The sequence below is a fragment of the Mus musculus genome, chromosome 4 (assembly GCF_000001635.26).
Source record: "Mus musculus strain C57BL/6J chromosome 4, GRCm38.p6 C57BL/6J".
Lineage (NCBI taxonomy): Eukaryota > Metazoa > Chordata > Mammalia > Rodentia > Muridae > Mus > Mus musculus.
The window spans coordinates 70,298,256-70,312,141 of NC_000070.6; the positions used below are offsets into that span (position 1 = coordinate 70,298,256).

At 44.5% G+C, this 13,886-nt stretch overlaps 1 protein-coding gene across 2 annotated transcripts in view; it reads right to left on the bottom strand.

Annotated features, from left to right (window-relative positions):
* Cdk5rap2 (CDK5 regulatory subunit associated protein 2) overlaps nucleotides 1-13,886 on the bottom strand; it is a 193,581-nt gene that overhangs the window by 81,401 nt on the left and 98,294 nt on the right. For both annotated transcript variants that reach the window (NM_001313762.1, NM_145990.4), the window contains 4 exons: nucleotides 8,940-9,034; nucleotides 3,829-3,959; nucleotides 2,311-2,420; nucleotides 565-693 (listed from right to left, as the gene is read on the bottom strand). In NM_001313762.1, the coding sequence (NP_001300691.1) occupies nucleotides 565-693; nucleotides 2,311-2,420; nucleotides 3,829-3,959; nucleotides 8,940-9,034 (465 nt within the window). The remainder of the gene's footprint in view (nucleotides 1-564; nucleotides 694-2,310; nucleotides 2,421-3,828; nucleotides 3,960-8,939; nucleotides 9,035-13,886) is intronic.

Sequence of the window (13,886 nt, forward strand, 5' to 3'; positions counted from 1 at the left end):
CTCCTGCTCCCAACAGAGCTTCAGGGTCCTTCCCTGTACAGCATGGTTACAAACAGGAAAAGAGACAAATGTCAGAAGTGACGTGGGGGTGGGGAGCAGGTGGGGTATGTAGACATCTTCCTTTAAGTTATGGATATTCCAAGGCTGGACGCATACTATGCAAGCTCTCTGGAGCCATGGCCATTCTCCAAAGAGCTCTAAGATGACATCACTCATCAGATGTACCATCTGCAGCAAATACCCAGAGCCAGGCCACAGTAACATCACAGGATATCAAGCACGTAAGACATGGCCTGAGTTGGAGGAAGCACATGGACAGACTCAATGACCAACGGGGCCCTCAAGACTCTACCACAGCAAAGGCAAGTTCAAAGAACTCCCTCAAATAGACATGCAGTGTGTGTGTGTGTGTGTGTGTGTGTGTGTGTGTCTGTCTGTCTGTCTGTCTGTCTGTGTCTATGTCAGGTATCCTGTCTGTCTGTCTGTCTGTCTGTCTGTCTGTGTCTATGTCAGGTATCCTCTATGCAATTAGCACATGGCAACAAGCAAGACTCTTCTTCTTACCTCTTCTTGTTTTGTTAACTCAAGTCTGTCACTTCCCTGGAAACCCACAGAAGAGAGATCAAAAATGGTTTTCTTCAGGTGCTGGTTGTCTGTGTGCAGGTCCTTCACAAGCTGTATGAGGTCACTGACCTGGAGGAAAGAGCAAAGACATAGAGGTCTCACTTCAAGGCAGAGGCATGAGACTTGTGAGAAGGCTACCTGAGCTATCCTCAGCAGCTTGTCTACTGACAAGGTTAGAATAAGGTCTATAGAATGAGAATGTGCTAGGATCACAGCCACAGAACACTAGAGGCATTTGGTCAATGGCAACTAACATGTTTCTGTCTTGTGACAAAGCATTCTGGAAGAAAGACTCCCCAGAGGTGAAGTTTCTCCAACTATGTCAGATCATCCTTCATAGCAGAGACCTCCTTCTCTCTATGCACAGTTAGCGATGACAGTTATAATGAGCTGTCCTTAGAGCAATACACACACACACACACACACACACACACACACACACACACACACACACGCTACGAGGTTTAGTCAATCATTCTCGGCAAAACTCCTTCCTGATGAGGAACCAGTCATACAAAGAAGTTCACTGTCTGGCTGGCACAGCTGGCACATCTGGAAAACTGTGTAACACGTACCAAGAATCAAAGAGCCAACATGGGACAGAGCAGCAGACTCCAAGGAAGACAGCACACAGTGCCTAAGCTCAGCCCAGTACTCCAGGTCCAGGTCTTGCTAGGCCAAGTGCACAGGCAATTGAGCAGACTCATTTTGTTTCCTATGAGTTCCAAATGCCAACATCTAATAATTTTTCAAAAGGTTCTTAACCTTTAAAGAAAATTAAAAAGAAAAAAAAATCTACCTCATCTATGCACGTAGATGTGCAAGACTCAAAAGAGAAACAAAGCCCAGATCCATGGAGTGGAAGATAGCCAGTCAGTAAAGTGTCCGCCACACAAGCATGAGAATCTGAATTCGTATACCCAGCACCCACATAAAAGCCTGGAAGCCCATGGTGATAGGAGAGGAGGGAAGACAAGCAAACTCTTAGATCCAGCTGCCCAGCAATCTAGTTAAATGAATGAGCTCCAGGTTCAGTAAAAGACCCTGCTCAAAAAAATAAGGAGGAGAGCGATAGAGGAAGACACCCAACACCAATCTTTGGCGCACACACACACACACACACACACACACACACATTACCTATTCCTAACAATGATCCTTTGAGATATTATGCCACTTTAACCATATCTATAGACTGAAAACCTTGCATTTAAAAAAGATAGATGCAATGATCAAGCTTAAAACCACATTTGTTCAAATCTATGAGTTCCTGCTACATGTGCCAGGTCCTGGAAGGAAAGAAATAAAAATAACACTAATACTATATTTAAGAGGCTCACCTTCCAGTCATGTAGACACAAGTAACCAAATAGTCCCCAATCAGTATGGAAGGAGATCAAGCAGTATAAGGTACAAGGAAGTGAATGAGTTGAGAAATGTGACTTGCTCGTTGTAGACGGTGGGCCACTTTTCTCAGGAAAGTGGGCCTGGGCTAAGGTATCCAGCCCAGAAATGAGAATCTACCCTGGGGAGCACTGATAGCTCCATGCATGTAAGAAGCCATGCAGCAATTCCTAAAAGATACAGCAGGCAGGAAAGGAAAGGGGCTTGAGACCTGCATACTTCTGAGATCAGGAACCAAAGAGATAAGAACAGGCCCGAGAAGTGAACAGGTCGGGTCAATACCTTTTTCTTGAGTTCTTCTTGAGAAAAATGCTCCAATTGGAACTGATTGTGCTCTTCAAGGCAAATACTCAGATACGATGTTTGATCGCTATAAAATGAAAACGGCTCTTCTGCACAAAATAAATAAATGAATGAATGAGTGAATGAATGAATGAATGAGTAGGGTAGGGGACAGGAGAAACACTACTAGAAACAGTTCCTCCCAAGGCTCTCCCCCATGTCTTTTACCCAAAGCAATTGCAAGGGGATGGGTTAGGGGAGCTGCAGCACACAGGAGTCAAAGCATAGCCTTCACAGCAAAAGTAACTGCATGCTCACAAAGCTGATGGCTCAATGTGTGGCTCATCTGCTCTGTAGGCTATTACTGTAGCCAATCCTGAATTTTAATTTGCCTAGCAAGTGCTGTACCTGGAGACCACTATCAATGGCACAAGTAAATGGTAATTTCAGTTCAAATAAGACCGGGACTGGCTTAGCTATGACTACACAGAATTTAGATGAGATCCCAAGCACAAACTTGAAGGTACATGAAAGTGGCTGATACACTTTTCCGGTCCCAAAGTTCGAGAGTTCTTTAGGAAGAGAGTATACACCGAATCTAAAACCTGCCTGCCTGCCAGTGGGAATACTAAAGGGTATCGGTTACCGGTGTGTTAGGGTTTGCTTCCCACGGCACACATTGCATTCTCCTAGCGCGGGAAGAATCCGAGGCAGAGTACATTCACTGAGTGAAGCACTACCACAGAGTCCTGTTTAATACACATGGCCAGGGGTGGCGCTCCTACAACAGAGCACTCGACTTCCAATTAGTACATCCTGGGTCAGATGATGCAAATCAATGAATGGCTCCATGCCCAGCTCAGCTCAGCGCCTTCATCCATACAGGAATGTTAACACCTTCTCTGCCAAATTGGTGACTGTGAGGAGCAGAGATGGAAAGGCAAGAGCCTAAAGCTGTGCACCTTGTACCTAGAACAGGCTACAGAAAAGTCAAGCACTATAGCAACAACCAGTTTCTACCACACATGCCAAGCAGCAGGACTGGAGATGCAGAAAGGAGCCAAGACACCAACGAGAATATAAGGTGCCCAATGCATAGTAAAACAGAGAGCCCAGATGCACTGTGCCATCCCATGGTTCCTAGTCCTGGTGCCTCTGTACATGATTTTAAACCAGCAATCTTACTCAGTGTCTGTGTGGTCCTGCTCTGTGGAGCTAAGGCAGGAAAAGTGCACTCAATGAGGATTGATTACCAGAGCCCCAGGTTATCTGGAGCTAGAATAGCAAATAATACACATAGGTGGGTGGGAAACAACCCAGCCATAGATCAATCCTCTACAGAATGAAGAGACTTTTAATGGCCCCTTCCTTTAGGAAGGCTGAAGCCCAGCAGATGCAGACTCAGTCAGTAGAGACGATTCTGGGGACATTCTACCTCTGGTCTAGGGTTTCTTTATGTTCAGCTAAGACACTTTGTGGAAAACAATCAACGGGAAAGGCATAGAAAGGAGCCTGTACCTTCTCGACTCCGAATCTCACTGAGCTGCTCCTGCAGGGCCTTCTGCAGGTTCCGGTAGGCAAGAACATCCTGCTCCAGCTGCTTCCGAAGGGCAAGGACCTCTTTCAGCTCAGCCTGCAGGTTGCTGACACTTGGGAAAAGCAGACAGCAGAAACTATAAGACAGATTCATTTATGCTTTCAGATACAAAGCCTAGCAAATCTGGGGTTTTTATGTCACATGTAGGGTTTTTGTTGTTGTTTTTTTTTTTTTCTGGTTATAAAAGCAATCATGTTTATCACAAAAGAAAAGGTAACTATGGAGGAAATAAGAATTGCCACGATGCCCCCACTGATCAACACATGCTATCTCTCCTGAATCCTTTTCTCCACAAGTGTTTCCTCGAAGTCTAAATGCCACTAGGCGTGCAAAGTAGAACTGTGTGTCCCTTGCTTAAATATTCACCCATATTCCTAACGGTTTCTGGTAACCTTTTCAATGAGCACATCGTTTCCGAGCAGGTGACAGTTCTCCATTCACTCCGACTCACTCCTTGCTAATGTCTAATACAGGCACAGCAGGTAGAAGGCATCTCATTCTCGAGAATGCTCCACTGCTTCGACTAATGCCTGGAGGAGCCTTAGTGTATAGGAGGCTCGCTCACCCAGCATCCAGGCTTCAGAAGAGAGGGATCAGAGCTAAAGATTATACTGGGGTGAGGGTCAGGAGGAAAGGAAAACTAAAGAAAGGTAAGTTCCACAGTAAGACAGAAGCAGACCAATTTATGGCCAATAGAATTTGATTGTAGTAACTCAACCAAACTGAAAGATGCACAGTATGAACGCATTGTTCTGTAAGTGCAGGTATTGGGTTTCACATGTTGGTCAACAACACAGTACAAGAAGCCCAGAACCCAGTGAGGACATAAAAAGGGTATGCCTCTTAGAGCTGCATTAATCGTGAGGAACTCTTCCCAAAGAAGTCCCTTCAGTGATGGGCATGTTCTATACGCTGTCTAATACAGCAGCCACTAGCTAATGTGCCTACTCAACATCTGAAATGGGGCTTAATGTACCAAGGAACTGAATGTTTAATGTTATTAAATGGAAAGTAAGTGTAAGTTTAAGTAATCGCATTGCTAATAGCTGTTCTTCTAGACGGTGCAGATCCAGAGAAAGGATTTGGACTTACATCCATGTGCAAGTGCCCCATGATCTGAATGACACACACTCAGCTCTCAGAGGACACCCGCAGCACAGACACTGTCCCCACTGTAGAGCTTTGAGCCCGCTGGGTAGCTTGACATTCGGGTTACTTCCTTAAAGATGCTCAGCTATGCAGTGGATCAAAGCACAGGAACATTTTTAAAGTGAACATTTTTAAAGTTTCCTGCTTAAACACTAAGAAATATATCGCTCTCTTCCAGCATCTGACATACAGTTCCCTGACAGGGTTCATCACTGCTCTGTAACTATCTGTAAAAATGTATAAATATATGGATTTTTCTGGGGCAAGGGCTCATAAGCTTTTATGTCACATTTTCCTAGAGTGGTTGGGAGCTGTTGCTGGGCTTTTGTAGGAAACAGACTCAAGCTCCACTTCTCCAGCTCCATCAATGAAAACACACACACACAAACCAACAGACATTGGAGGAAATGTGGTTTTCTGTTGATTCTTTCCTGCTTGTATGCTGAGGACGGTTCACTGTGAAGCAGCCTTCATGTGGCAGAAGGGCCTATGAAACTTGAACCTACCTCCCCTTCAACGTAATCATAAGGGTCCATTTGTTTGGCAGATGGAATTCCTTCCCTAGGTGTCACAGCACAGCACAGGTTTGCATGGGGCATGCTGCCGGGACATTTAACCAGGGAAGCTCCTCCCATTAGGCTGGGGCAGGCTACCCACTACACTAATGCTTCTATTTCCTGACAGGGTGAGAAGTGCATAGCTGATGCTTCAGATCTCTCACTTCTGTTTTCCCAACCCCAGAGTCTCTGCGAGGTGTGAGAAACCAGTGGAACAAATGTGGGTTTGCTCAGAGAAAAACAAGCACTGTGCGTTCTTCTTGGAACAAGGTGGCAGAACAGAATGGCCAGGAGGAGAAATACGAGGTTCAAAGGAGGACAGTACAGCTAACCAGCTCTACAGCACTAGGCCAGTCCAGTAAGCTGCCTCAGTTACAAAATGAGACAATTACCATGTTCCAGTGAGTTGGTTTTGGGGCTTAAATGAGGTATTATATGAGGAAGCTTGGTATACACTCAGCAAACATCATTACCTTTTCTTATTCATGTGATGATCCAAAGTTCCCCCCGCCTTGGGAATTGCAATAGGTATTCTCATCTAGAGAGGATTTTGCACCCATTGAAGATATTTGGGACTATCTGGAGACAGTTTTGGTTGCCATAACTATACCTGGATAGAGCAGTATGACACCAGCCAGCAGGCAGAACTAGGAATATTATCATCATCCTACAGTATATAGGATAGCCGCTGTAGACTATATACATCTAGCCCCAAATATTCCCATACCGCTGAGGTAAACAACAACTGAAGTCACCTCTGGTTGAAAGAACATTTCAGCAAGGGCCTCCACATAGATCCTAGGTCTAAGCTCTGATCATTCTTCACGACAATATGGAACTAAAATCATCAACTTATGAGTACTGCCAAGCTAAAATGACCAGGCTCATGATGGCTATCCCTTCCTTTCTCACTTTAATCACAAGTATGTCGTCATAGGACACTACCTTTATGACATTTCCAGAGTGAGCAGTATTAAACTACAACGAGGAACTCAACTGGCTCTCATCCATAATTTTGTCTTCTGTGTTCACCAAGGTCTGAGCACTCAAAACCCCATAGCTATCTATCTGCAGCGAGGACAGGGAGACTGGGCTTTTGATGCTATTACTAATAAATGCTGAGAGCTTCATGACTACCAGGCAGCATTAAAATTTATACAGCCTCATCCTCACGCCTCAGACACCCTTCTATTATTGTTCTAAGATGCTATGACTGAGGCAGCATATAGAAGAGTTCATTGTGACTTACAGTTTCAGAGAATTAGTCTATAGTCATCATGGCAGGGAGAAGAATGGCACTGGGACATGTCCAGAGCTTATTTCTTGATACACAAGTACGTGTCACGGAGCTGACGGTGAAAGGTGTGGGCTTTTAAAACCTCAAAACACACATGTAGTAATGAACCTCCTAATGTTTCTAAAACAATTTCAGCAACAGGGACCAAGTACTCAAATACATGAACCTATAGAGGCCTTCTCAACAGGGACCAAGTACTCAAATACATGAACCTATAGAGGCCTTCTCATTTGAACTATTTCATGCTATGTAACAATGTTATCAAGGCTGGAAGACAGGAGGTGGATAGGAAAGTAGACAGGTAAGTAGATGTGGAGGTAGGTAAGTTAGGAGGACGGTAAGAAAGGAAGGAAGGAGGAAGGGAGGTAAGTAGGAAAGCACAGATATTAGTTGGAATAGGCAAGGATTAGGTAAGGAGTGGGCAGGCCAGCCCTTCACCACATTACAAACACACGAACTGAGACTCAGGGTGAGAGGTGGAATCCAAAAGCTTGGACCTGGTAAGTGCTGGAGCTGGGATGTGAATCCAGGTCCACGGATGAATATGAAACCTTTTAAGCATCCTTGTTCATTAGCTACAGCCTTGGCCCTCTCGAGTCTCATTCATGTTTTTATTCATTAGGAAGAAGCTTACAAAACTAGGAACCATTCAGACGCTGAGAGTGCTCAAGAGAAACTACATCCCACCCTTAAAGCCCCACTGAGCACAGCGTCTACTCGGGATCCTGTCAGAGATATTATACAATGAAAGAAAAATGTCTCTCCCCCTTGAGCTTCCATGCCGGACTCCATGCCTTCCCCACAGTGAAATGGCCAGGCTTCCTGAGATATGTCCACACAGCCCAGCTCCATTAGCATATTTTCCGCCTTCTCTAAACTCATTTCAGATCTAAAGTCTGAAAATTACTTCATAACCTGGACGATCAGTGCTGGAGGAGGGGCATTCCTAAACAGAGCAGTCCCCTAGCACCTGCTCTGCCATGCCTGGGAACTGGTCCCTGCAGATAGAGAATCCTGCTTTGAGAGAGGGGGTGGGGACACAGTGAGGACTTGGGGACCAGATGAGCCTCCTGACTTGGGCTACTTCTGAAGGGGGATTTTAAGACAGAGTAGGGAGACACCGGCCCATTAGAGCAGGGAACAGCAGGGCATGACAGAGGCAGGTGCACATAGGCTAGGGAATATTGAAGAGTCCAGTGTGGGAAGAGCAAAAGGCATTGGTAAAAGAAAAAGAAGGGTCATGCTTTTAACTATCGAAATTTGGGGATATACTCAGAAAACAGCAAACTAAAATACTGAGTCCTTTTTCCACCTCTCTGTTCCATAGACCAATAACCAGGAAGCTATGGCCAATCTTGCTCCATCACAATCACCACCCACTTCTGTTTCTCTATTATTTGGAAATGAATAATAGATACCGTCATCTTTCAATTATAACTATCCTGAGTAAAGACCAGTTATTTACAGAAGCGCAAACAGAGGTCAGAACAGGCTACCTACTGGGGACACAGAGGTAGAGCTAGGGGCAGGAGGCTAACAGGAATACCACTGGATTCAGCTGACCGTCCTCACCATCCTGCAACAACACTAAATCATTTTAGCAATTCTACAGACATAAGTCACTCAAAGGAGATATGGCTAGGTCCCAGGGATCTGCCAACACCAGTGTGACCTTGGACAAGTCACCTAACCTTTCTTGGTTCAAGTGATCACATGCAATGGGTATAACATCGGTATTTTCCTCGTGCAACAGCTATGAGAAACATCTGAGAGTAGACACATAAAGCAACTTCCTAAATACACAATAAAGAATTGAACCTCAGAGCAAATGTTCTATTTTAATGCTAATTTTGTTGTTCTAAACAGTCAATTTTTGATTGAAAATAGGCATATCTGACCATTAAAAGAGATGTTCACTAGCTAACTACTTTGAAGGATTGCTATGATGGGTGGGGCTTTTCCTGCTCAGAAACCAGCAGTACTACTCAGGAAGTATGTGTGGCTGTAGTGTCTGAAGAGAATCACTTACCTGTCTGTGTCCTGAGTCTTTGCCAGATGGGCATAGATGTTCTGTTCTGCTTTTAAGTCCCCAGTCAGCCCTTCATACTCTGATTGTTGCTTTTCCTGGAAATGACAACGGGCATCTGACATTAGGGGCAGAAGCCAAGGAAGATGGCTTGCCATTATGCAAACACATGTGGCTAGCTCTGGATTTTTAAAACCACAGACTACAGGCTCTGAGCCAGACTCAGGCTCAAGCCATAGTAACACAGCACCACCTGCAGGAGGAGACAGGAATGACAGTCTCCATACTTCCCAGAAGGCCATCATGGGTGTCGCTATGGGAGGCAGTAGACATTTCTTTGAGACATGGGGGTGGTGAATGGTCCTAGAGTAATTGCGGGTACACCCTTAAGAGGAACTGTAGGACCTCACCCCGTTTCACTTTGCTTCCTAGACCTGAAGTGAACAGTTCTTCTACCAGGTGTTCCCCTTCACTGCTTTCCCAACACAACCTAACAGCCCAAGCCTGGGCTGCAACCTCCAAAACTGTACGCTAAACCAAGCCTTTTCCCTTTATAAGATATCTTGTGTGTTTCATGATAGTACTATAAAGCTAATACTCAACACGAAGTAGAAAGCCATGTTCCCAATACCCAAAAGCTGTTTGTGAAATATCCTCAAAGCCATTTGATTCACCCATCCCTCTGATTTCATGACACTCTAGCAATGCCTCACTACACTTTCTGATGCTTCACAGAAAAACCTCACAAACCTGAAACAAAGGATATACAGGAGAGTGAAGAGTGAGTGGCATTTGAGAGGTGTCCAAAACAGTGAGAACAGAGGCTGGGCTGGACCACTGCTAATTAGTATAGCCTTGGGAAATTAGATTGTAAACCTATGAGTCTTAGCATCTCTGTTATGAAATAGGGGTACAGTTTGGCGGTTCCCCACTCATAAATGTTACTTTGCCATCAAATTCAAAATTCTGGTGCAGCCAGTTAGCAGTTTGGGGATTTGAAAAGTTGCTAATTAATAGCTTGGACATTCCCACCTAAAAATCAATGGGTAATGACTATCACTTCTTGAAATTATGGAGGTTAAGATTAAATTATGCTAAAGAACTACAGACATCTGGAGAAACAGCTAACTCCAGTACTCAACAGAGAAAAAGTTCAAAGGCATGATGTGTCCCCAGCATTCTGTCGTGCCAAAAGATGCATGCTGTAAGATCTGAGCAATGACTGCCAGAGCCTCTGCAAGAGGACAAAATAGAGGTGCAGGGTATCAAACAGAGTTTCAGTTATACAAGTAAGTCCCAGAGATGTAGTGCACAGCAAGATGACGAAGGTGAACAACTGAGTGCCACATACTTGACATCAGCTAAAAAACAAACAAACAAACAAACAAAAAAGAAACCATGGGGAAAGGTAGCAGTGTGAGGCAATGAATGTGTTAATTATCTTGTTTATGGTGATTATTTCACAATAGCTAACTGTATAACTTTAAGTGTGTGTCTGTATGTGTGACACTGTGGTATGTGTACATGTGTGTCTCTGTGTGTTATTGGTACTAAAGACTGAACCCAGAGAATTGGGCATGCTAGTCAAAAACTCCATGTGGCAGTAAATTACATCCCAGCTACCACATCCTGATGTTTGTCAATTATAATCCGACAAAGCTGGCAGGCAGACAGACAGACAGACAGACAGACAGACAGACAGGTGATGTCTAAATAATGATGAAAACTTGCCCAGAAGTTACAGAAGTCATTTTAAAGCTCTTACTAGACAAACATGAGACAATTTAACATCAAAATAATTATATTACAAAGTCCAAAACTGATACAAACAAATACATGAGAAAAAGGCTTTGTTTTATAGTAAAATGGTTTATTAATACTTATGGGAAGAATGATGGGGTCAGAAAGCCTATCCATTTGGCAACCATCATGGTAATAAACAATTCAGGCAACAGACATGAAAGGGTGCTAAACCTGGAGGGTGAGTCTCTGAATATTAGGCAATTTACAGACACCGCCCCTAAACTCTTCTCTAGTACACAGAAAAAAAAAAGAGCAACTGGATAGTCAAGAACCTGAAAACAGTCTTTGTGAATATATCAAAGCCAGCATAGCTAGTAACTAGACACATGGACTTTGTAGCATAAAACAAGAGAGACTTATGAACAAAGCATCGCCACTATGATACTTCCACAAAAGATGCACCAACCAAACCACATTACCAAACACACAGCAAGCAGGCCCGCATGAAGAGCATGGTAACCGTTCTGCACAGTTCAAATGGCCAGGGTCATGGGACTAAAGAATCAAGCCTGAAAATCTCAAGATGGGATTCCAAATCAGACCTCTGTGCAAAGCATTGCTGAGGCAGCCGATGAACTGTGACTCAGCCCGAGACTTAGGTGGCACTGAGGAGTCTATGCTCATTCCTGCTATGGTAGCTCCATGAATGCTAGGGAAATATCCCGTCCCTGGAAAAGTGAAGGCTGCTGCTCACAGTCTTCTCAACCTCACTAACACATAGAGGGTGCACACACAAATATGCCCAGAGAGCACAGCTGCACCTTCTGTTCGCTAACCTCCAACCGAAACTACCATCTTTCTATTGCAGTTGCCACATGAGCACTAAGGCTAGATCTATACACGGCCAGCTAAAATCGGCTATTTGTAAGTGCCAAAGAGATTTCAGAACACTTATTCTTCTTACTACTTCAAAGCTGCTGTCACTATCCTCACTGTTAAATTTTATTATTTGTATATATCAATTAAAGATATCATTTATCTAGAAAATTTTTTATACTTTGATAACTGAGTTTCAATACATTGGTTCACTTCCTAAGCCAATGCACGTGTAACGTCTGTGCCTTTAACCCTTTTATTTTCCAGGATATGGGTCTTTTGGCTTACACTGGGCTGCCAAAGAAACACAGTGGGCAAAAGGCTAAGCACCCTAGGACCAAAGAGAACAGTGCTGCTCTTCCAAGTCCAGCAAGGATGCTAATCACCAGGTAGATATCCAACTGGAAATCTCACTGCAGGCCACTGGCCCCAGTATTCCTAAATGCTTCTGCATTCAACAGGGCCCCATGGGGTTCTCTCAGAGCTTGCCTGCACACAAGCACTGGAAAGGACATCAAGACAAGGAAAGCCACCAAGTCTTTGATGTAGTCAGGGTATCTTGTCTCACAGTACACCATTTCTGCCTTTCCCATTACTAGCTATGCCGACTTCATAGGCTGGTTATGATAAATACTCTATAAGTAGTCTCCCATTGACTCTAAATACAACTGTGTGTAGAGATGACACCCTTCCTCCAATTCTAGAAATGAAGACACAGGGAAGGTGATCAACGTCAGAATCATGAGGTAGGACATGGGCTCCTCAGCACATCCATACCTGTCTCAGGAGGTTAAAAGACGTAAGTGAATTAATCAATGCGTGGTGCCTGGCATGGGGTGGACACTGGGTGTCGCCCTATGTACCATGCTCTGGAGCTGTGCTGCACACTTGATAAAAACCCTGGACAGTTGTAATATATGGAGTTCTATATCCACCTGCTCAGTTATAATATATGGAGTTCTATATCCCCCTGCTCAGTTATAATATACGGAGTTCTATATCCACCTGCTCAGTTGTAATATACGGAGTTCTATATCCACCTGCTCAGTTGTAAGTGAGCCAGTCCACTTCACTGATAATCAGCAGTTAGGATATGGACTTGTATGTGATGTTAAAGTTAACCAAGGGTTAAAAAATAGAGCAAAAAATGGAATTCTAGTGTAGAGAATTTCAGTAGTACAGGCTCTAAGCCACAAGGACTGGCATGTCAAGGCCCCAATTTGCAAGCCAGCTCTCCCCTCCTCTTTTTCCTGGCAGCCCACCACACTCCTTAGCTTCTGTCTTCATTCTTTTTCTCTGCCTTCCATCTCTGGGATCTCAGACAATCCTCCCCATGTCTCAAAGTCCCTCAGAGACCCCAGAGATGGAGAGACACTGCTTATCACTCTCCAGTGACACTCCAGTGCACTTCATAGGCTCTTCTCTAGCTCAATCTCAAAAGGAGTCTTCTCTAGCCAAGAAAGATGCCCTCCTCTGGTCCTGAAGCACCCATTCACTTTCACCCAGAGCTTTCGTGCCAACCACCTGTTCAGTCTGAGCAATGCATATAGCAGTTATCCTAAACCAGGCCTGGTGTCTGGCACAAATCAAATCCTGCCATAAACACTCGCTGAACTGATGATTAAATAGGTAAGAGGGGAACACAGGGACTGATATGAATCTTAAGAGCAGAGATTCCTGTGGATATTTTGCATAATGGAAGTCAGAGTGAGTCAACGTCTTCCTAGAAGCAAATTGCTCACCCATGTTAAATAAATGAACTCTTCGGAGCCATTTGCGTCCCATTTCATCAATCACCTATTCCCCTGCGCTGGCTCATGCCCCATTAGAATGAAGTCATTTGGCTCCCTCAGCAGAGCTGACAGCCAGTAGATTTCCTTGGCACAGAAGAGAGCTAGGCTGCCTGGGGATGGTGGGCAGTGAGGCACCCTCCCCAACAGCATCTCCAATCACGGAACAGCTCAACAGGAGGTCTCTCAGCACAGACACTTGGCACTGCGCCTGGCACACACCTTCATGTGTGGCTCTGCAGTGCATCCTCCACAGTGCACAGATCACCCACTCACCACTATCAGAATGTGCTAGAAACATAACAGCAGTCCACAGGCAGACACTGCTCCTCTGTGAGCAAGGCCCTGAGCCCTTATTAAACCAGCACAACTGTCTCTTGAGCATTCTAAGATTTAGACAGAGACATCTCACACCCATTTAGGAATGGCGGTGTCTACACTAAGTCCAAGTCTTTTGTCCTCAAGTCAATGGCAGTCCCTCAGGTTTCCCACAGCCGTCCACATGGTACCTATGAGAACCTTCAGTTTGTTCCCAATCCAA